This window comes from Pleurodeles waltl, chromosome 6 (genome assembly GCF_031143425.1).
Source record: "Pleurodeles waltl isolate 20211129_DDA chromosome 6, aPleWal1.hap1.20221129, whole genome shotgun sequence".
NCBI lineage: Eukaryota > Metazoa > Chordata > Amphibia > Caudata > Salamandridae > Pleurodeles > Pleurodeles waltl.
This window is the reverse complement of record NC_090445.1, coordinates 55,078,956-55,094,839: the sequence shown is the minus strand read 5'-3', so window position 1 is coordinate 55,094,839 and position 15,884 is coordinate 55,078,956. Positions and strand designations below refer to the sequence as shown.

At 43.9% G+C, this 15,884-nt stretch overlaps 1 protein-coding gene across 1 annotated transcript in view; it reads left to right on the top strand.

Moving 5' to 3' along the window:
- The window catches only part of LOC138301476 (E3 ubiquitin-protein ligase TRIM39-like), a 197,789-nt gene that overhangs the window by 96,990 nt on the left and 84,915 nt on the right, over positions 1-15,884 (top strand). Inside the window, exons 4-5 of the mRNA XM_069241989.1 lie at positions 5,812-6,042; positions 15,410-15,432. Of these exons, the coding sequence (XP_069098090.1) occupies positions 5,812-6,042; positions 15,410-15,432 (254 nt within the window). The remainder of the gene's footprint in view (positions 1-5,811; positions 6,043-15,409; positions 15,433-15,884) is intronic.

Sequence of the window (15,884 nt, the reverse complement as noted above, 5' to 3'; positions counted from 1 at the left end):
AGTGTGCTTAAATTACCACAATACTACATCAAAATATATGTTTATCATCAGCAATATTCGAAATTAAACAAATAGGGACAATATACCAGTACCAGGGATAAAGCCGGCAAACCAGATAAAACCAGGAGTACATGCCAGAGAGTTCCAATAGTTACGTATTTGCCCGCTTTTCAGTAGCTTTGAATGGGCTTACACAGAGGCTGCTAAAAGTACTTGTAGGAATCAACTACACAAATTACACAAATCTGTCCCACGCCAGAAGAAAAAGGGGAAAAAAATGCATAGCCCAAAATATCTGATGCTTTGTGCCTGCACATTCTGTGAACATGAGCACAGGATATTCTTTCGTGATATGTACTGCACTTGTGAAGTGATCATTAGCATGAGACTGTGCTAATTGCAACATTAGTGTGGAATTTGGCGGCCATACTGAAAGGAGTAAGTCTTGATCCACTGTAGAATGCCTCTTTAAAGCAAGGCTTTAGGCTACACTTGTAACATCAGTGTTTGTTTGGTAACCACATTGGAACAGATAAAATGCTGCAAAAATACATTGCACAATGCCTTATTACTGCAACATAGAGCAGATATTGGAGAATGAAACTTTGTCAAACGTTGTTCAACTTAATGAAGCCAGACAACATAGAAGTAGGCTTAGGTGTCAGCTACATGTGCCAGTGACAGGCTAGGTGCCTTTTGAAGATCAGGATGGGACTGGGCACAGCCCCCAGACCATCCTGTTCAAGGAAGCAAAACACCTCCCCACACCCAAGCCCTTTGTCCACTGTCTGGGAGCACTCTGCATCTCACTGCAGGGAAGCCATCTGAAGTTGGGTAACACTGGACACTGTCAGAAAGGCCTTTTGGCTTAAGGAGAAAAAAGACAACTTTCTCAAAGTGAAATTTTCAAAATAGTAATATAAATAGGCTGGATTTTACATTACTTTTAAATTGAGTCCCTGGAACGATTTCCTAGCTACTTCCAAAATGAAGTTAAGCACTATGGGCCAGATGTACCATCACGGCCCATTGCGATTGGGTAATAGCGATTTTTAAGAAATCGCTATTACCGACTCGCAAAGGGCCATGTATCACATTTGCGAATCGGTAATAGCGATTTCTTAAAAACCGCAAATGCTATTACCGAATCGCAAATTGCGATACCGGCCCCATTCGCAGCTATGGGCCTGTTGGCCCATAGCTGCAAATTTTTAGCATTTCCAAAATTGCGATTTCTGAACCAGAAATCGCAATTTTGGAAATGCAAAAGGCATGTGTGCTTTACATGTTCAATTTAAAAATGCAGATGGTTGCAGATCATGGTATTTTGCATGTGCACAATACCATTCTGGGAAAAATCGCAATTTGCAATTTTTTGCAGCATTGCCTTGCGACCTGGATTTCTACTTGGTAGTCTGCGAGTGCCTTTCATGCATTGCAGACCACTATTTTGCACTCGCAAACGGACGATTTTACAGTTTGCGCGTGCAAAATATTTTCATACATCTGGCCCCATATGTATTTTATAGTGTAACCCAGTGCTTTCCTATGGGCCAGCCAGCCTGACCATGGTGATAAACGACTAGGGGCCAGATGTATCAAAGAATTTTGCATTCGCAAATGGTGCGAATTGCAAAATTCGTCCGTTTGCAAATGCAAAAGCACCTTTCTGAAATAGCGATTCCTTAAAATTGCGACTCCATTTAGAGAATCGCAATTTGCGATTCTCTAAATGCGGCATCACAAATAAGGATTCCTTATTTGCAACCTCATTTAGAGAATCGCAAATTGGGATTCTCTAAATAAGAAATGGCAAATAAGGAATCGTTATTTGCTATTTCAAAACCACATGTAACAAGCAATTCCTTAATGCGAATTGGGCATTAAGGAATCGCCATTAAACCATGTGCAAATTTTAAAAATGCATTAAAAATGCATTTTTAAAGTGGACATGTAACGCACACATGCCCCTTTGGCATGTGTGCGCCTTACATGTCCTTAAAAAACTTCTTGGGGTGCAGCAGAGGGGGCCTTAGGCCCCCAGCACCCTGGGGTTTGCATTTCCCAAATTGTGAATTCCTAACTGGAATTCGCAATTTGCGACATGCAAAAAATTTGCAAATATGGGCCTACAGGCCCATAGGTGCGAATGGGGACAGATTCTCTATTTGCGATTCGGTAATAGCATTTACGATTTTTAAGAAATCGCTATTACCGAATTGCAAAATCATACATACCTTTTTGCATTTCTAAAATAGCGATTTCTTAAAAATCGCTATTTGAGAATTGCAAATTGGTTGTATGATACATCTGGCCCTTGATGTTTTTCACTGCCAGGACATGTAAAGCATTAAGCATACATGTCATGCTTTTTAAATACCACGACCTCTGCCCTATGGGCATTTAGGGACTACCTTACGGGTAGCTTACAAGCGTTAAAAAGTAAGGTTTAGGCCTGGCAAAAGGCTTATCTAGCCAGGTTGGAATCTGGGCAATTTAAAACTGCCCAGATTGCATTGGCAGGCATAGATACATGTTTTACAGTTTAGTTTAGTGAGTAGCATCATGTGTTCCTCAGCCTAATATATTAGCATAAAATATACCAGCTCTGGGTGCATGTAGTCCCATATACTAGGGACTTTTTAGTAAATTTAATGTGCTAGTTAGTTATATGCTAATTTATTAATGTTTGAAAATGAGAGCTTAAGCATCTTAGCCCTGGTTTGCAGGGGTACAGCGGACAGAGTCATGTGGCGAACAAAAACAGGTTCAGCACAAGAAGGCAAAATCTGGGTAAATACCATGCAAAGGGTGATCATTTCCAACAAGGGCAACTTTTGCTGGGTTCCTTTTTGCTGTTATCTAATGAGTGTTGTTGGGTGTTCCAGATCTGTGCGTGTCAAATGATCCAGGCTTTACAGGGGAAAAGTGGGTCAGTGGTTTTGTTCTAAGCAATTGGTTTGTTGCTGGGGTATGGAGGGTATTTCTGGACATTACCAGCCAGCAGGACCTATATTGAACTTATAGTACTCCTGGAAATGGCAAAAAGGAATAGTCTCTACTTTTCCTCTGTCGCATATGCAGCAGCAGAGCAGCAAAAGCAGTTAATATCATCTGTGCATGCTGAGCATTCTTATATCGGTGTCCAAGGACCTGGTATTCTCACAGTGCACCTGAAGCAGCTGGACTCAGCACCAGAACTCGGAGTATATGATGTAACCGGGAATGCAGTGTTGAAAAGATGATCTCCATATTGTTAATAATCTAGGGCCAGATGTAGCAACCCGTTTGCGAGTCGCAAACTGCGAAAATCGCCGTTTGCGACTCGCAAACGTGGGCTTGCTATGCAGAAATGCATTTTGCGAGTCGGATCCGACTCGCAAAATGCATTTCCGACTCGCTAATAGGAAGGGGTGTTCCCTTCCTATTAGCGACTCGCACTGGTATGCAATTCCATTTGCGGCCGCTTGGACTCGCAGTTACCATCCACTTGAAGTGGATGGTAACCCAGTCGCAAAGGGAAGGGGTCCCCATGGGACCCCTTCCCCTTTGTGACTGGACCAGATATTAATTTTTCAGGGCAGGCAGTGGTCCAAGGGACCACTGCCTGCCCTGAAAAACCCGAAACTAAAGGTTTCGGTTATTTTTTTAAGTGCAGCTCGTTTTCCCTTAGGGAAAACGGGCTACACTTAAAAAAAAAAAACCTGCTTTATTGAACAGCAGGTCGCTAACATGGAGGCCTGCTGACGTCAGCAGGCCTCCATGTTAGCGAGTGCCTATACTCGCAATGGGGCCGCAATTTGCGACCCACCTCATGAATATTCATGAGGTGGGTCATTGCGACCCCATTGCGAGTTGCAGTCGGTGTCTGAGACACCGTACTGCATGGCAATTTGCGACGTGCAAATTGCGAGTCGCAGGGACTCGCAATTTGCAAGTCGCAAATTGCTAAGTTGCTACATCTGGCCCCTAGTGCTTAACAGGTCCACATTACAAGGTGTCCATAATGTAGAATGGGTCATACCAGTGCTGTAAATATTGATTTTCACCTTTATCGCCCCCATAAACTGTGGGCATACCAGTTTTAGTCCTCACATTAGATGCACCTGAGATTATCAGGTTCTTTCCGAAAGGTCATTCACGATTCTGGACACTTTTCCTATGAGCAGCTGGTAAATGTAAGTGGGGGCTATAGAGGTTCATGGATGACGATGAGGAGGGTAAGGGCAGAGATGGTAGACTGTGATGAGACTAGGATGAGAGTTTGATGCTCCTCCATGCTGTGGAAGGGGGTCAGGTGGAGGCCAGTAAGGTTTTCCTTCCTTCAGCTTGGCCCAAGGCCCGAGTGTTTTCTACTGAGACAACTTGGCATTGTGCTCTCTCACCTGGTAATCCCAGATATACCATTTCAGCCTACTCACTTCCTTTGGCACACTATTTTATTTAATTTGCCTTGTAGCCTGCTTTATATTTTCCTACCCTTCCTCATTCATGAACTGAAAACACAGACAATGAGCATTCTGAGGGTGCCAAGGCTAATGCCACTGCACTGTTTCCACCGGGCTGCCATAATACAACATTTCCGCGGGTCAGCCCAGTGGAAACATCGTAATACGACAGTGGGGAGGCCGCCGGCTTCGCGGCTGCCTCGCCACCGCAGTATTGGAGTTGTGACAGTCCGAGCCCCCCCAACTCCTGATCGGGCCCTAAGTCTTACTTACGGATCCCTAACTATGGCCCTCATTCCGACTGGGGCCGCCCGTCGGAATCCGCCTAAATACCGCCCGCGGTCAAGAGACCGCGAGGGGTATTCTAACTTTCCCGCCGGCCCAGCGGGAAAGCGCCTTCCACGAGGAAGCCGGCTCGGAATCGAGCCGGCGGAGTGGAAGGCGTGCGACGGGTGCAGTAGCACCCGTCGCGCTTTTCAGTGTCTGCAAGGCAGACACTGAAAAGCGTAGTGGGGCCCTGTTAGGGGGCCCCTGCAGTGTCCATGCCACGGGCATGGACACTGCAGGGGACCCCAGGGGCCCCACGACGCCCGTTCCCGCCGGCCAGGTTCTGGCGGTAAGAACTGCCAGGCCGGCGGGAAGGGGGTCGGAATTCCCATGGCGGCGCAGCATGCTGCGCCGCCATGGAGGATTCCCCAGGGCAGCGGGAAACTGGCGGGAGACCGCCAGTTTCCCGTGTCTGACCGCGGCGGTCAGAATGCCCTTCGGAGCACCGCCGGCCTGTCGGCGGTGCTCCCGCGGCACGCGGCCCTGGCGGATTGAATCCGCCAGGGTCGTGATGAGGGCCAATTTGTTGTTCAGATAACCTTCTCAGTCGACTTGCAATTTTCATATTTTCACTTTAATGTTGTGACTGAGCAAAAGAAGATGGCTTATAAGTTCTTTGAATTCCTGAACCATGTACTCTGGTCGTCTCACTTCCAAAAGTAGTCACACATTTCAAGAGTGACATTAGTGGGAATAACATAGAGGTAATCCATAAGTAAAATTACATGAGTGTACTAAGATGTGTAGTAAAGACACAGCTTTTTCAACCACAGCTTTTTTTGTTTGTTTAAGCATTCTCTATGATGGAAGACAATGGGAGAGTGAGAGATAAAGATCAGTTTTTGCAAAGTTAAAACCACTCTGCTATATGGTGGGATCAGACTGACTGCACATAGTGTTTGTCTCAGAGAAACGTGGTTGTGGTATGTGGTTAACATGAAAAGCATTATCAGTGAAATATATGGGGAGAATGTGATAAATCTCACTGTATTATAAAAATACAAATATAATGTGATTTGTTTGGTTTTTAATGAAGGAAATCTTCAAGAACCAGACCAAGAAGATACTGAATACATTTGAGCTTCTGCAGCAGTTTCTGGAGACGGAAAAGACACAACTTATGAGCGAACTGAAAGAGGAACATGAAGAGAAGATGACAAAGATTCGGGAGAAACTGAGCAAACTGGAGAAGCTGCAATCTACCCACCAAGACCTGATTACAGAGGTGGAAGGGAAGTGTCAGCAGCAGGACGTGGAGCTACTGAAGGTGAGAAGTAAAGTTCTGTAGGACTGAAAGAGTAGAGTTCGTCTGAGGGAGAAAGTGTCAACAGTAGGATGTGGAGCTACTGAAGGTGAGAGCTGAACATCTGTAGGTCCAGATGAGTAGAGTTCCTCTGAGGGAAGAAGTGTCAACTGCAACATGAGGGACTACATTAACAGTTTATTTTGTTCTATGTTTTTGTTTCCATACAGAACTAAACACAGCATGAGGCCCATGACAAAGTGCTTTTGGAGGCAGAAAGCGTTACATTGGCAGGGAGGTTATTATTCTCCGGTTAGGGTCAATTATTAGATGCGGAAGATGAGCAGGATCAAGTAAGGTTCAGACTCTGAAATAAAAACCAACAACCTGTTAAGAAAGAAGGGCTTTCAGTCACCTTCTGAAGTTTACCTTCTGAAGTTTACCTTCTGCAAGACGGTAAGATAAGAGAGCTCCATAGTGATAAAAAAAGTGGGAGGGTCATCTACTTTTCTGTCTTCTGCATTCAAATTGAATGCTCTACTTTACTGTACTATCCTGCATTTGTCACTTTTTAGCACATATACAACATATCCATTCATTAAATATTTAGTTGTTTTTTTATTAATAAGATGGGTCAGAAACCAAAGCAAAACAGCAAATTGCCCTCCACTATAGTCAGTCCCTCCCTCAAAACATCTATAAAAGTAGAGATGATGGAGATGGCAGATGAAAAGAACTAATGCACAAAAAACATCCTCAACCCAAGTGTACTCTCGGAGGTCAAAAAGAACTGTAGGAGACACAAGCCCAAAGACCCGTAACCAAGTCCATGCAGGGATCGACCAGGTATATGGCTCATATTGGATAATCAACATGCATACCATCCGGGTAGATGACCCAAATGGGGCTTCCCTCGCAGGGGTTCCAAGAAGATAGAAAATCTCAGCCCAGGCCCGAGTCCACTAATCAGCCAGTTGCCTATTCAACAGCTTGCAGTTCAGGGAAATTGGGAGATATAATTGGGAATGTTGCACCCACCTAAATACCTCTAAAGGGACACAGTGGACTCTGTTCAACCCTCACAACTCCCACAAAATGGGTTTCATTGTCCCCCTGTGGGTTTCACAGCTCCCAAATATTGGAATCCCAGGAAAGCCATGCAATGAATCTGGAGTGGAGAACTCTGCAAGCAGAAAGGAGGTAGACCCCATGGGAGCATTAGGGTCTACACCCTCAGGGGATTATAGCCAGCAATATATTCAAAGCAACGATGATGTATCTGACTCAATTATAATTGCCATCAATATCTCTCTATTAGCTACATTTAAGGACCTCTCTTGGCAGTCACACAAACGAGAATTCCAAGTGAGCTCAAACAAATGCTCTCCCACAGAGTGTTCATGCTCAATTAGCGTGTTATGCTCAATCAGAATATGGATCTCTGTGTAAATAAGCACTAGAGAGGAACAGAATGGCTGGTGATACCATAATCAATAAGGTAGCTACATTGCCGGAGCTATTGACCAGGCTAGTAAATCACTTTGGAACCACACAGACCAGCACTGGACATTGAGCCAATCATGTGCAGAAGGAGGCCATGGGACATGCAGGCAGTGACTCAATGAGAGGTCCCGTTGGGAGACTTGTCCTAACAGAATTGGATTTGCAAGATAACCCAATAAATCAAGGCTCCAAAAGTAACAGCGGGCAAAGTGATACTAGTGCGAAGTAACAACATGCCCCCTCATCCCCCTCTTCCCCTTCCAGCCAGTTGGACAACCTGGGCAGAAATATTGAGGGCAGTAAGCAGTTGCAATATGAAGCATGTATCGAACAGAGCAGTTCCTCCTGTGACCTTAGCTGGTACGCCATCGATAAGTTATAATGCAATTGACCCCTAGCTGTGCAAAATACTTAAAAGGCCTCATTCACGACAACAAAAGAAAAAACTATGAAAATCCTTGAAAAACAGCAAAAAAATGGAGACAAATCCACAACGTACAAAATGGAATGCACAGTCAATCACAAAAACTAAGGGGTATATTTATAAGCCCCTAGTGCCACCTTGTGCCACATTAATGTCATTATTTTTTACGTTAATGTGGCCCAATGAGGCTAAAATCCATGTGCCGTATTTACAGAGTAGAACAATGTATGCATTGTGCCACTCTGTAACCCTCTGCGCCACAATATGCCTGTGCAGCGCATTATGTATGCAAAGGGTGGGGGTTCCCCAATTGGGGAGGTAGAAAAATGGCGTAAGTAAATCTTTGAGATTTCCTTGCGCCATTTTTTACGGCACTTTTCAAGCCTGTTCCAGAGCAGGCATTAAAATGGAGCTTCCATTCTTTAGAATGGGGCCCTATGTACTCTGCAGGAGTAGCGCCAATATTTTAGAGCTACTCCTGCAGAGTACATCAATAACGTCATGAGAAATGACACTATTGTCTTCTACCCTGCATCATGGTGAGCCGTATTTTAAATACGGCGCACACATGGTGGCGGTAGGGGCATGCTAAGGGGTGCAGGGAAAGTGGCGCTGCACTCGGTGCAGTGCCACTTTTTATACATCTGCCCCTTAACTTCATAACAAATGGGAGGGGGCAGGGCGATAACAGAAGGGTGGATGAGCCACCAGGACAAAAGCAGCGCAGGTTGTACCAATCTACCTCAGAATCAGTAGAGCGCAATATGCTGCTGTCCAGAGTTTCTTCCCCAAAGGCGTACTTTAATAAGATCATTATTCTTTGAGCACGGCATAAGAACATGCAAAGAGGCAGTGTTATGAAATGTTTTCATCTGATGTCCCACTGGAGTTAGCATGAATTGTCAAGTTCTTTGCTACAGCTGGAAGGCTACTAAGGGCCTATAATCCATACCTGGGTACATCATGTCAGGCGGCATCAAGTACAATCTTGCTTGAATACAAATAATGAACTGGCGGGTCAGAGGTTTGGCACTCCTTTCAGGGATAAGTTTCAGAACTGCCCTCACAGGTTTTACTGACCTAAATATTTGACCTTACCCGCTGCACAACAAATTGCACATTGGAGCACACTTGGACTTTTTGGAAATGTTGCGCCCATTTTTCTATAATTAGTCGTTATCCATTAAAGAAAGTTGTGTTTTCCCATTATTTGCTGAACCCCGATCCATTTTGCAGCCCATACATTTCAGCAAAGATTCTCACCGAATGGCTCTTTTTTCACGCCTTAAAAAAAATTAAACGCCTTTTCATTCCTGTTAGACTTTTCATCGTTGGCGTGGTCTCCCTTAACTTTTTGCCTCTGTTCCCCAGGTTGTTGATGTGTGCTGGACTCTGATTTTACTGTTTTTTGTTACTCTGGGCATTTTACCGCTGCTAACCAGTGCTAAAGTGCAAGTGCTCCTGTTTAAAATGTGTATGTAATTGGTTCTCCATGATTGCCATGTTTGTTTTACTGTGAAGTCCCTAGTAAAGTGCACTAGAGGTGCCCAGGGCCTGTAAATCAAATGTTACTAGTGGGCCTGCAGCAGTGATTGTGCCACCCACACAAGTAATCCTGTAATCATGTCTCAGACCCGCCAGTGCAGTGTCTGTGTGTGTATTTTTACACTGTAAATTCGACTTGGCAAGTGTACCCACTTGCCAGGCCTAAACCTTCCCTTTTCTTACATGTAAGGCACCCCTAAGGTAGGCCCTAGGTAGCCCCAAGGGCAGGTTGCAGTGTGTAGGACATATAGTAATGTGGTTTATATGTCCTGACAGTGAAATACTGCCAACTTTGTTTTTCACTGTTGCAAGGCCTGTCTCTCTCATAGGATAATATGGGGGCTACCTTTAAATATGATTAAAGTGTAGATTCCCCTAGAGAGGAGATGGACATGTGGAGTTTGGGGTCCCTGAACTCACAATTTATAAAAATACATCTTTTAGTAAAGTTGATTTTAAGATTGTGCGTTTGAAAATGCCACTTTTAGAAAGTGAGCATTTTCTTGCTTAAACCATTCTGTGACTCTGCTGTGTTTGAGGATTCCCTGTCTGGGTCAGTTTGACAGTTGGGTTGTTTTTCACCTCACACCAGACAGTGACACAAAGGGAGCTGGGGTGTAACCTGCATTTCCTGATTAGCCATCTCTGCTAGGAGGGAGGGGTGGAGTGGTCACTCTCATCTGAAAGGACTGTGCCTGCCTCTGACAATGCAGACTCCAACCCCCTGGTGTGTGTCTGAGGCCTTGCCTGGGCAAGGCAGGATTTCACAAGTAGGTGTGAGTCCCCTTTGAAGACTTCAAAGACTAAAATAGGTATAAGAAGGGCACCCAAATCTACAGACTTTAGAAACACTTCTGGAACCAAGAGGAACCTCTGCCTGGAGAAGAGATGATAGCTGAGGAAGAAGTGCTGCCCTGCCTGTGACTCTGCTTTGTGGAGCTTTCCTGCAGTGCTGCTTCTGCCAGAGTAAGAGGGCAAAGACTGGACTTTGTGTGCCTTCCATCTTGTGAAGAAATCTCCAAGGGCTTGAGTTAGAGCTTGCCTCCTGTTGTTTGAAGTCTCAGGGACAGCAAAGACTTCTCTCTGCCAGCACCTGGAGTCTCTGGAGAGACTCCTGCCCTAACAAGTGGTGCCCTATCCAGTCCCTGGACCCTTGAAAGGAAAGCTGGTGGAAACCCAAGGAAATCGACTTCAGACGACTCCGGACCGACGCCGCTGCTGAATCCGGTGACGCCGCCTGCACCCAACGCCGTGACCTTCGCTGGAACGCGATGCTCTTCGCAGGCCCGACGCCGCAGCAGCCCTGCTGAAGTCCGCGACTCCGTGGAAGTCACTACACCACGTCGTGACCGACGCCGCTCGTAGTGCACGGATTCAACGTTTCGCACAGACGCCGCGATCCCCGACTTCCCGCATCGGCTTGTTTTCACTCTTCACCAAAGGTACTGTACTTGGGGGTCTACACGACTCCGTGTCTGGAGCTGCTGGTGTCAGCTTGTTGGGAACGACTCCGTCACGACGCCTTGTTAACATCTGATCGAAGCATTTTTTGTTTCTAATCGCTATTTTTGAGTTTAATCTTTAAAAATTCATAACTTGACTTGTGAATGTCGGATTTTTGTTGTTCTGGTCTTGTTTTGTTTAGATAAATATTTCCTATTGTTCTAAACCGGTGTTGTGTCAGCTTGTAGTGTTTTCATTAAGTTACTGTGTGTGGTGGTACAAATACTTTACACCTAGCACTCTGAAGTTAAGCCTACTGCTCTGCCAAGCTACCAAGGGGGTAAGCAGGGGTTAGCTGAGGGTGATTCGCTTTTACCCTGATTAGAGTGAGGGTCCTTGCTTGAACAGGGGGTAATCTGACTGTCAACCAAAAACCCCATTTCTAACAATTCCTGACACATCAAGTATATAAACCATAGTATTCTGAACCCTATGGCTGCTTCAGAAGGTCCAGGATGTGGTCCCCTTATGCTGTTTGAATAGAAAATATCTAATCATTATTTTAGCTCATCTTGCCTCCCTGTCCATTAGTCAGTTACCAGTATCTATGCTATGTCCTTTGGGCTTAATAAGGTGTTAGAACACATTTACCTTAAATTAAATACCACCACTAGCACCCAATCTCCTACTTTTATTCCAAGATCCCAATACTGGATTTCAAACTTCAGATATCTGAATTGGGTATGGTTCTTTGTTTTAGCAGCCAAGTCATGGATTCTCCTGCCAAACAGTCTTAGGAGGTAATCTGCATATCTTCCATTTATGAAAATGTAAGATATTTTGGTTCAATAATAAATATTGTCCCAGAGCACACAATTGTCACCTTACCACTCTTATCAGTCTAAAGTAACACAAAACCTGCAGCTCTTTTTTCACTGTAGGATTGTCAACTACTCAGTTTCAAAAAAACTATACCACATGCCACCCAAACAGATTACTGAACACTGCCTGTCCTCATTGCACAAGAACTCAGCTCAGGTACTTCATGGCAAGCAGTAATATTTTCTGAACTTTGGAACATGCTTTCAAGTGGAAGCCTTTCCCACATCTCCTGAGGATTATTGTTCATCAGAACCATTGTTGACTCTGTTGCTGCTAGTCAGTGTTTGAGGGTCTCTCAGAACCTCACAGTTGACATTTTGTCCTAGAATTGTATTCACAATGCTGTGGACTTTGAGCTAGTCAGTGCCTCACTATCAGGAGCACATTTGTGGTTCTGTTTGTGTAACATATCAGTATCATCTTCACATCCAGTGTGGATTCAGGATTGGTACAAGTGAAAATCATTAAATGCTTTACATGTTTATATCTCAGACAATATTCCCTGGTAAAATCCATACATAAGCTTATTTCTATAAAAAATGTAAAATAATTGACAGCTGGGAAGGCTTGAGTCTCACCTACTCATTAAGGCCCAATATTATGAAAAGTAAGAAAGCAGATCCATAACTATTTTTTTAATGTACTGAAGCTGAAAAGACAGTCCTATGATTTTCAGAGGCACTATACCGAAGTCTCATGTTGGATCTATTTTTCTGAAAAAATGGATACCTGCAGTAAACTCTTCAAATTCTTTACTGATGGATATTTCACAAAAGGTGGTTTTAGATGGATCGTTAATGCAATGACCAACAAATTAAATCTCTCTGAAGCATATTGAAGACCTGACCTCAATAAATGTATTTGTTAAGATGCTACAAAAAAGGTGCCATATTGCCAAGTCTGTTCTAAACAATAAAAGACCATTTCCTGTCATAACCTGACCTCCTCTCTTGGAGGCTCTGAGAGATGTTTTAAAGGCATCAGCGAAGTGGGTTATTGCTTAAGAGACTGTGGCCCTCATTACAACCTTGGCGGCAGACCTCCGGGCGGGCGCCAATGCGGCTGTACTCCCGCCGTGGTAATTTTTAGATCCCCTGTGGGCCGGCAGGCGGAAACCTGGTTTCCGCCCGCCGGCCAAGTGGGGATCACGGCCGCAACACAGGAGCCAGCTCCAAATGGAGCCGGCGGTGTTGCGGCTGTGCGACGGGTGCTGTTGCACCCGTCGCGCTTTTCACTGTCTGCATTGCAGACAGTGAAAAGCTGCACGGGCCCAGCAACTCCCCGTACCACCAGCCTTTTCCATGGTGGTTCAAACCACCAGGAAAAGGCTGGCGGTAGGGGGACTCGTAATCCCCTGGGCAGCGCTGCCCTGTCGGATTAAAACCGCCGGGACTGAAGTGGCGGTAAACCGCTAGTCCGCCGCGGTCATAATACCCGTGGAAGCACCGTCAGCCTGTTGGCGGTGCTGCCGTCGAAACAGCCCTGGCGGTCTTTGACCGCCAGGGTTGTAATGACCCCCTGTGTCTTCCAGGCCCCCTGCCCCCGAAAAAGTGATTTCTTTATGCCACTTTTTTTTCTCTCTCTCAACTTCTTCCTTTCTCTCTGCCTTCCTCTGCCATAGACTCTTTCTCTCTCTATCCAATATCATCTTCAGGATTTTGGAGCTCCTGCAGAGACCAATGTAAACCATTTTTGTGTGACTCCTCATCTGAAAATGTAGCTTATGAATTAGTATTGTTATTTGGCATTGTGAGTGCTTCAATTAGCAGAAAATCTGAAATTCTGTTATAAAATTCGAAGTAGTTGCGAAAGGACCCAAACAACATTAAAATGAAACTGGTGGCTTCCATGACTCCCTGTGGAAAAAGTTAAAGGGTAGAGACACAAGGGTGCACTTCTGGACCTTGTGGCAGGACAGATGGACAATGAATGCAGATGTTGTTCTTTGCAGAGAAAGGTGAGTCAGGACACTTCCTCCTTTGAGACTTGAAAAAATGGACTAGCTTGTTCCACGTAACGCGTAGAAGGTGAACTCCAATTCGTATATCACAATGGACAAAATAATTTCACTGACAACTGCTTGACTCTAATCAACTCCATCTCCCATGTAACAACTGAGTGTGAGGATAACATTATTTCTTATAATTATCTATTATCCATATTTAATTAAGTTACATTATTTTATCAGCATTTGTTTAGAGCTCTTCTACCATTAGCATGGCACATGAGCACTTTTAGAGTGTGTGCTCCCTTTTGGGATTTTCATTGACCAATTGTGTTCGATTAGTAAATATTGGTTTGCCCAAAGCACTGTTCATTAGTAGTTTATAATTCTTAACATTTTTAAAAAGGATCAGGAATTGCTTTTTGGGAGTCCTAGGTGTGGAGGCCTCCTGACTAGAACTATGGCACTTATCATTTTACAAATTATGCACTGACCTTTTCCTATCTGAAGGCTAAAGGAAATCAAATCGAGCCTCCAGCAGACCTTATTAGCCTGCTGTGGGACAGCATAGCTGGAGGGTGCAGAGGTGGAAACAACAGCTGTAGTCCTACGAAACAGTTCTTCTGCTGGTCCAAAGAGGTATGCAGGTGAGAACAAGTCCATCTAAGAACCTCTCATTGGCTCCTTCTGGTGGTAAAAATAGCTTAGTTACAGAAATGAGGGAAAGGGGTAGAAAAACCTGTACAGAGACATTCTGAGTTGCTATTATAATGCTCTAATATGTCTTATTGTTTTGTTTGCCAATATTGTTGCCATCTTTTGGTTGTCTTTATAGTAAAAACTATTCATATTATATGCACTATATTTTATTAAAATAAAATTATATTCCTGGTGTGAATTCTTGATTGGAACTATTCTTGGGGAAAGGAGAGTTGGATTCTAATAATTACAATTACTTCTGTGAGTCACACAGGACCTTCGTTATGTGAAGTTTAATGGATTATGTGAGTTACAGTCCACTGGGTTCTTTGTCTGATGTTGGTATGTTGACTAAATCTGTGCTGTGAGGGGGTTTAGAGAGCCAATATCTCATGAAGGATTCTGGAGAAATTCCAGAAAGATTTGGGATTTCATATCTGCATTTCAAAAGATTTGGGCATTTTTAGTTCACTGGGTTTCACTGAGGTGGTTTAGCCATTCCAGTTATACAAACAGTTGTGGTATTTTGAAAGGTGCCGAGATATAAGAGGGCATGCCTGGATACCCTGCATCAGTATATGGATTCTTGCCTCGGAATGGCTCTTTTTACAGCAATTAGAAGCACTGGTCATCATTTAGCTTACACAAACTAGATCAAGGAAGCTCGTTTTTGCTTCCCAGTAAGTTTAGTACAAGATGACTTAATTCAGTTTGCAATGTGCTTCATAAGTTATTAATAAGCTAGAGTGCATTGTAACTTTTCTGCTGTTACATTCCATTTTGTGTTGAAGTCTTAGCCGCAGGGTGACTCAATATGGGCCAAAGTATCTTGTCATCGGTAAGAAAAATCTCCAACCCCAGTAGTAGCTTAGTGTCTCTTCATAAAAGAAATCAATGCCTAAAATCATGTGGTATAAATATTTATTTCTTAACTTTGTCTTTCTCTCTAGGATGTGCAGATCGTCTTGGGCAGGTATGTTATCTTTTTCTCATGACAACTAAAACTCAATTTTGTCAATTTCATGAATCCTTATCCTCACTTAGATTATAGTACAAGATTTTTAAATGATAACATTCACTAAAGAGTGGTATTTGCACAGTACTGCTACGTTGTAATACCGTGTTCTTGAGTATGAATCTTAAACAGCAGGTTAAGTAGCAATGTTTTAAGAAGCTTAATGAACTGAGTAGGGTTTGAGCAAGAATAATAATTTGCTGAAAGTGAGCTTCAAAGACAAAGTGTCTGGTGAGTAACACAACAGCCTGCCATATATGAAAAACAATAACTAGCACCTGTGACTGTAGTGTCTTAGAAATGTAAGTGTTAGAACCCCGTGATCAGGGGTGGACTCATGAAGGAAATTATGTACTCGATCTGGGAGATGTCAGGATGTGGCCTAATGGTTATTGGGATATTGAAAGTTC